This window comes from Salvia miltiorrhiza, chromosome 6, assembly GCF_028751815.1.
Source record: "Salvia miltiorrhiza cultivar Shanhuang (shh) chromosome 6, IMPLAD_Smil_shh, whole genome shotgun sequence".
Classification (NCBI taxonomy): domain Eukaryota; kingdom Viridiplantae; phylum Streptophyta; class Magnoliopsida; order Lamiales; family Lamiaceae; genus Salvia; species Salvia miltiorrhiza.
Genome location: NC_080392.1, coordinates 32,747,585 through 32,754,764, shown reverse-complemented (window position 1 = coordinate 32,754,764; position 7,180 = coordinate 32,747,585). Strand labels below are relative to the sequence as shown.

The window sequence follows — 7,180 nt, the reverse complement described above, 5'->3', positions numbered from 1 at the left end:
AGGGGAACATGATAAAATCCTAGGGTTTCCTTTTAATGAGTTGGTTTCTTGATCCAAATAGTGACAGTTTTTATAGTTTGATTTCTCCTAGGAAAAAATGTCTTGTTAGGAGCATTGTTTTTACCATTCTACGTGACTCAAATCCACCCTTTTGGAACAAGCAAAAATGTAAGAAGATGTAAGACAAAGTGTTGAAGAAAAACAAGAACTGAGTTTCTTCAAGAATCAACTTTGACATACCACAAACATCATATCCCTCAATCACCACCAAACATCAAACACCCCTTCTCTCTCTCTCTCTCAAGATCACAGAGGTTACAGAATAACCTCAAGAAACTTATTAGAGACTACGATCTAACAAGAAGCCTAGGCCTCCGATTTGGTGTAGAAACGGAGGCCAACCGCCAAGCCCAAGATGATCAAAGGGACCAAGAATTGGAGGAGCTTGACATGAACTCTGATGTCTTGTCCTGGTTGTAATGGGGCTGCTTTGGAGGGGTGTAGGACTTCTTGGAGGGGATGGTGGACGCGTCAATCTCACCAACGAGGAACTATCCATCATTGCCTTGGCACTGGAGCTGTGCCCGACATCCTCAAAATCATCGGTTGCATCCTTCCCTGCAGCCACGGACAACCATACATTGTTAGAGAGGATAACATCCTCAAAATCATAAGTTGCATCCTCAAAATAATCTGTCATTGGCAAGTACCTGTCGAAGATATTATAACTTCGTCCCCACCAGGATGATCTTCTAAGAATTTGGTCACGTCGTAGACCTGATCAAATTTGGGAGGGATTGGAGAGTTTAGACTACACAATGTACAATAAGATGCAAGTATATTGAGGGGCCATAAGATACATAATTGAATATATTTACATTATTAGGATTTCTCCAATATCACAATTTCAATGAGATAAGAATTAAACAAAATTAGCTCAAATGGTAAAGATCATCAAATGGCTTGAAATATCTTAAAATTTCAATCCATCTTAGCAAACAATGAACTAGACTAATCCTATTTGTTGTATGATGATTTTTGGTTCAACTTTTTTCTAGTTGCTAAATTTGATTCATCATATCTCACTAGGCTTTTAAATATGAAGCAAAACAAGGGTTCTCTGATCTTGTCCAAAATGATGGTAAAGAATGAGAATTTCTAATGGGAGATTCCTAATTTTAATTAGATCCACCAATTGGTAAAAAGGAAATTAATTTTATTTGTGACCAGCTACAAACTGGGAAACTCTTTTAGTCGATTAAGAAATATAAAACCCTGCATCTGCCTCACTCAATTGTCCAAAAAATGGACCTTTAAACATGAGATTTACTTCCACACACAGCACTAGAAGCTGAGATTGTACTAAAAGAATCTCAAATTCAAAGAACTTAACAAGAATCCCATGATCGAATCTCTCTCTCTCATGAAGCAAAAAAAGCTAGGACTTGAAGCACTCTAAAGCACACACTAAGGCCAACACTCAAAAAGCTAGACAAGAAAAAACAAATCCCAAAGCCAACCAAACTCAGAAACCCAATTCAAGTATCGATCAAAGATTGAATCTTTGACACGCCCACACATCAAATACACAAAATCAAGTCGACCCACTTCATCATACCAAAAAGGGCACCAAAAATTGTACCTTTCCACCAATGACAAGCCAGCAATCCTTGCTGTTGTTGTGCTCAGAAACCTCAGCAAGAGTGAAAACCTTAGCCATCGAAAGACAGGGCTCAAATCAATCAAGATTCAAAACGAAACCAAGAATCGAATAGAAGAACTGCTCCCTCTTGAAGAGTGTGGGTAGGGGGTAGGTGGGGGGTCAGGTGTGGTGAGGTAGATTTAATGCGAGGTTTGGTGAGATAGGCTGTCAATCTCAACGGTCAGTTTTTTCAACCAACCAACCGGTTAATGAAACTAGGGGTGAGCAAAAAATCCGAAACCGAATACCCGAACTCATCCAAATCGAAATTTTATAATATGGTTCGATTTTTTTGATTTTTTCGGTTCGATTTATTTTTTTATAAAATTTCAGTTTTTCGGTTCGGAGATTTGAAAACCGAAAAACCGAATTATATTATAATATATATATATATATATATATAAATATATAATATATTAATTATAATTTTATAATATTTAACTTCAAATATTTTTTAAATTTTATAGGTTTTTTCTTTATTTTTTTGGAATTTTCAAAAAAAAAATTCAAAATTTTCGGGTTTTTCGATTTTTTTGGATTAATTCGATTTTTCGGTTCGGTTCAGTTTTGATTATAAAAATTTCGGTCAATTCAGTTCGATTCAATTTTTTTTTCAAATCGAACTAAAATATGGTTTGGTTTGATTTTAGCAAAAACCAAACCATATAACTGAATGTACACCCCTAAATGAAACTATGGATTCTACAACACCCTTTTGGAAATTAGATACATTAAAAACACAAATACTTACATGACATTGGTGTGTCATGTATCGGACGGGTCATGGTTATCTCAATTTATATAACTTCCTAACACATTTACCTTCGCATGTTTTGATTTTGGGCCATTAAACCCTCAACATTTTTTAAGGAGTGCAAAATTCCATATTCTTTATAACAGACACTTAACTTTGTCCAATATTCTTCATTTTCTTTTTTTTTTATTTCTCAAGCGGGTTCTACTCTACAGATATAAACTGTCAATTGAGGGATAAGAAGAACAATTACGCTTAAGATTCATAGTTCTTAAAGTTTCAAGAAGGATTATATTATTACTGGCAACCATTATATAAGCAAAAACATTTTATATAATCCCGATTTGAATCTACGAAATAACACAAATGAATCTTCGAGGTATCAAATGCTCAAATTATTAGCATCCATATTAATCAAATGCACGTAGAAACAAATTTAAAAAAAAAAAGAGAATTTTCGTATACTCCCTCCGTACCCCAAACATCTTTCTAAGGGAGGGTGGCACGGATTTTAATAAAAGTTAATTGCGTATTTGACAAGTGGAGAATGGGTCCCACAAAAAATGGAGATTATAAAAGTAATAGTGAATGTAATTATTTCCAAAAGTAGGTTAGGAAGATGTTTTGGGGACGACCCAAAATAGACTGATGATTCAGATGCATATTCAGAAGATCTTGCATCTTCAGCTACCATCGTTTTCTTCTTCGCGTACTTGTGATCTCTCCTAGCTCTTAGCTCTTAGCTCTTTGCGCTCTTCTTGCTACAGTTCAGGGCATTTGATCTGTAGTGCCATTTCTTCTTGCATCCAAACATTCCACATCTTTGAGATTTGTTGCGGATGATTTCCTTTCTCCGCTTCTGTCAGTGGAGTGTCTGGACTTGTGCTCTCTTTCTTTTCCTTTGAAGTGCTTCTTGTGGAACTTCCTGTACTTGCAAAATTTGGATTCCATTTTGTTGAACCTCTCAGTCAATAAAACATATTGACTGAAGAAGTCTTCCGACTTTAGTTAGTCGGTTCCTTCAACTACTTCTTGCTTTCCTTCGCTGAAGCTTTCAAAGCTGCTCCTTTTGACGCTGATGGAGCTTCTTCGTCTGATCTTCCAGCTATCTTGGTTTCTCGATTTCTCTAGATGTCGAATTCATTTGCCACGAGATCCGAGAAAAGCTTATTTGTCGGGAGCTGGTTGAATCCAAGTTTGTTCTGATGAGCGACAACATAAATTTGCCATTCTCCTCGCGGAAGTGCTCGTAGAATCTTCAGGTTAATTTCTCGTTGTGTGTACTTGTCCTTCGAGATGGATTGGACTTCATTTAGGATCTGGTTGAATCTATGCTCCATCTCATCAACTGATTCGTTTTTTAGCATGAGGAATGAATCAATTTTTGACAAGCTATGGATAGCTTATTCTCCTTGATTTCCTTTGATCCGATGCACATTCCTTCGAGAATGTCCCACATCTCCTTTGCTGTTTTGTATTTGCTGATCTTGATGACGTGTTTGTCTGGGACTGTTCCGGAGATGATGCTTTTGGCAAGATTATCCAGCTCATCATGTTTTCTTTCTTCTGTGGTGAAGTCGGCCTTTGACTTGATCTGGACTTCATCAAAAGGGTCTCTTGTCATGTCCATTGGAATCCTTTTGACCACTTCGGTGATGACGATTGGTCCGTTGGTTATAACTTCCCACATCCGACAGTGTTGAGCAGTGAGGAAGCTTTCCAGTCGAAACTTCCATATATCGTATCTTTTGATAGTAAACGTCGGGAGTGACGATGCTCTGCTGTAGTTAGTTTCCATTGTACAAGTAAAGAGAAATAACAGAAAAGGAACGTAGGTACCACTTAGAAAAAGAAAAAGATTTGTGACCTTCTTTTAGAAAAATGATCTAGTTTAGTAGAACCGGGTCAAAGCAAATTGTTTTTGCGAACAACCTGCTCCGATACCAATTGTTAGGTCCCGGAAGGTCTTGAATAGGTGTATAGGAGGGGGGAAGGAATACACCTGATTTATGCTTAATTGTTCTAATTTTAGGAGTTTGCATGTGCATATTTTAAATTATATCTTCTGGAAATTGGTGCGTTTTATGGTTTGTTTGATGCTTTGCAGGAGATTTGGGTTTATAGATGGAAGATGCAATTTTGGAGATTTTTGGGCTAAAAATGGTGTTTTTAGCAGACATCGACATAGTCAGCGCCAAAGTCAAAGTCAAAGCGCCAAAGTCAAAGTCAAAGCGCCAAAGTCAAAGTCAAAGCACCAAAGTCAAAGTCAAAGCGCCAAAGTCAAAGTCAAAGTGCCAAAGTCAAAGTCAGCGCTACTGCAGTCAGCGCTGCCGAATCCAGCTCCACCCATTCTTGCCAGCGCTGACCATTTTCAGCTCCGCCCATTCACGCCAGCGCTGACCATTTTCAACTCAACTCATTCTTGTCAGCGCTGACCATTTTCAGCTCCGCCCATTCACGCCAGCGCTGACCATTTTCAACTCAACTCATTCTTGTCAGCGCTGACCATTTTCAGCTCCGCCCATTCACGCCAGCGCTGACCATTTTCAACTCAAGTCATTCTTGTCAGCGCTAGCCATTTTCAACTCAATTCATTATTGCCAGCGCTGACCATTTTCAGCTCCACCCATTCTTGTCAGCGCTGGCCATTTTCAACTCAATTCATAACTGCCAGCGCTGGCCATTTTCAACTCAATTCATAACTGCCAGCGCTGACCATTTTCAACTCAGCCCATAAATGCCAGCGCTGACTACTTTCCAGCTCCACCTATTTCGCCAACGCTGACTACCTTCCCAAGCATAATCATAAGAGTTCACTTTCCAGAGCTATGTTTATTCTTTCCAGCTTCGCATATTCTTGCCAGCACCATTACTTTCCAACTATGTTTATTCTTGCCAGCGCTGCCGCATGTGTATCTAGCTATGCTTATTCTCATCAGAGCTAGGTCTATAAATAGGGTTTCATTTCTATTGTAAAAGAATCTATCTTTTGCTATAGTTTGAGACTCCATCTTTGAGATCTCTTGGCATCCGAAATTTAGAATTATTGCTTTCATAGTTCTTTTTCATAGTATTGAAAATTCATTGTTTTTAGTTAGTTTTCGATTAAGTTAAGTTTTTAGTATTTATTGGATTGTGATTGCGTGACACAATTACACGTTCAAGACATTTACGGTATTTCGTATTTCAATTCAATTTATTTTCGTTTAATCATGTTATGTTTTTAGTTCATGTTTATGCTTTCTTTTTAATTATGCAATTTAAATTATGCACTTTAGTTTCATGCCTTAGATTAGTTTTATTTTTAATTTACAAGTACTTAATTTTCTTAAGTTAGATTTTTATTTAAGTTGTTTTAATTCTGCCTAGGGTTAATAATTTAATTCGCCTAGTAATTTTACAATTTGGTTTTAATTCAGTTTAAGTTTCAGTTCTAGATTAATAATCAAACTCTTTACTGCTTTCTTTTATTACTTTTTTCCACGATACTGCTAGAAGCCCTTTAAGACTTTCCTTGAGAGATGACACTGGGTCAACTTACCATCACTAGAATGTCCTTGTTCTATTGCAAGTCAAACTAGAGGTGTTCTAGGTTGAGTCAAATTTTGGCGCCGTTGCCGGGGAAAGTTTTAGGCGTTTTAGTTGTGTCGTTTTTACTTGCTTTATTTAATTTCCAGTTTTTCTCGGTTTTTTACGTTTCTTCCACTCGGTACGCGTAATCTGTTTGTTCAGTGTTATGCATGCAGGGACGCCGTAGTCTTAAAGGCAAATTGGTGTCTCCAACTGACGATTTCTACTCTGGCTCTGAATCTGAACCTGAAATTCCAGAGCATACCGTAGAGACAAAGGAGAAGAGGCCACCCTGCCTTCAAGTTCTTCGCTGCCGAAGTCAACGCTGCCAGCTCTGCCGAAGTCAACGCTGCCAGCCCTGCCTTCAAGGAGGAAGAGGCCAGCCCTGCCTTCAAGTTCTTCGCTGCCGAAGTCAACGCTGCCAGCTCTGCCGAAGTCAACGCTGCCAGCCCTGCCGAAGTCAACGCTGGCTGCGGTGCCGAAGTTCGCACTGCCAATTTCAGCACAGACCAAGCCAGCCCTGCCAACTTCCGCACTGAGCAGAAAACCACCAAGGAAGAAACCAGCTCTGAACAGGACAAAGTTGAGCAGAATTTAAACGAGGAGAAGAAGGAGATGGCCCAGAACAAGGAATACATGGGAGACTTCACCAGACCTGTGATTGGAGGATACCAACACGTCGGCAATCGTGCTCCCCACTGCTGTGAGAAACTACAATCTCAAACCAAATGACTCGAGTTTACTGCCGGTGTTCCACGGGATGCCAAGCGAGGATGCTCTGCAATTCATCCGGGATTTTTGCACCCAAGTGCAAACAATTCCTTTGCTTAGTCTCACGGAGGACCAACTCAAGCTCAAGTGCTTCCCCTATGCACTTAAAGACCGGGCGAGGACGTGGATGCTATCTCTGCCACCCAACTCAATCACTACGTGGGGAGATGCTTGTGAAAAAATTCATGCTGAAATACTACCCAAGCCATAAGACACAGGAGTTGAGAACAAAAATAATGGAGTTCACCCAAGGAGCGGACGAGCCTTTGCATGAAGCTTGGGAGAGATATGAAGAACTCCTCCGTCAATGCCCTCAACATCAATTCACTAATGTTATGTTGATGCAGTTCTTTTACGATGGGTTAGTGCAAACTGCCCAATTT

The 7,180-nt window shown here is 39.1% G+C and overlaps 1 protein-coding gene across 1 annotated transcript; it reads right to left on the bottom strand.

Moving 5' to 3' along the window:
• Positions 1 to 191: 191 nt before the first annotated feature.
• Positions 192 to 1,850, bottom strand: LOC130989110 (cytochrome b5-like). Its single transcript, XM_057913072.1, is given in 5 exon segments — positions 192 to 452; positions 455 to 553; positions 556 to 618; positions 711 to 777; positions 1,643 to 1,850. Coding segments are annotated over 5 exon segments (393 nt in total). The 5' UTR covers positions 1,721 to 1,850; the 3' UTR covers positions 192 to 366.
• Positions 1,851 to 7,180: the final 5,330 nt, after the last annotated feature.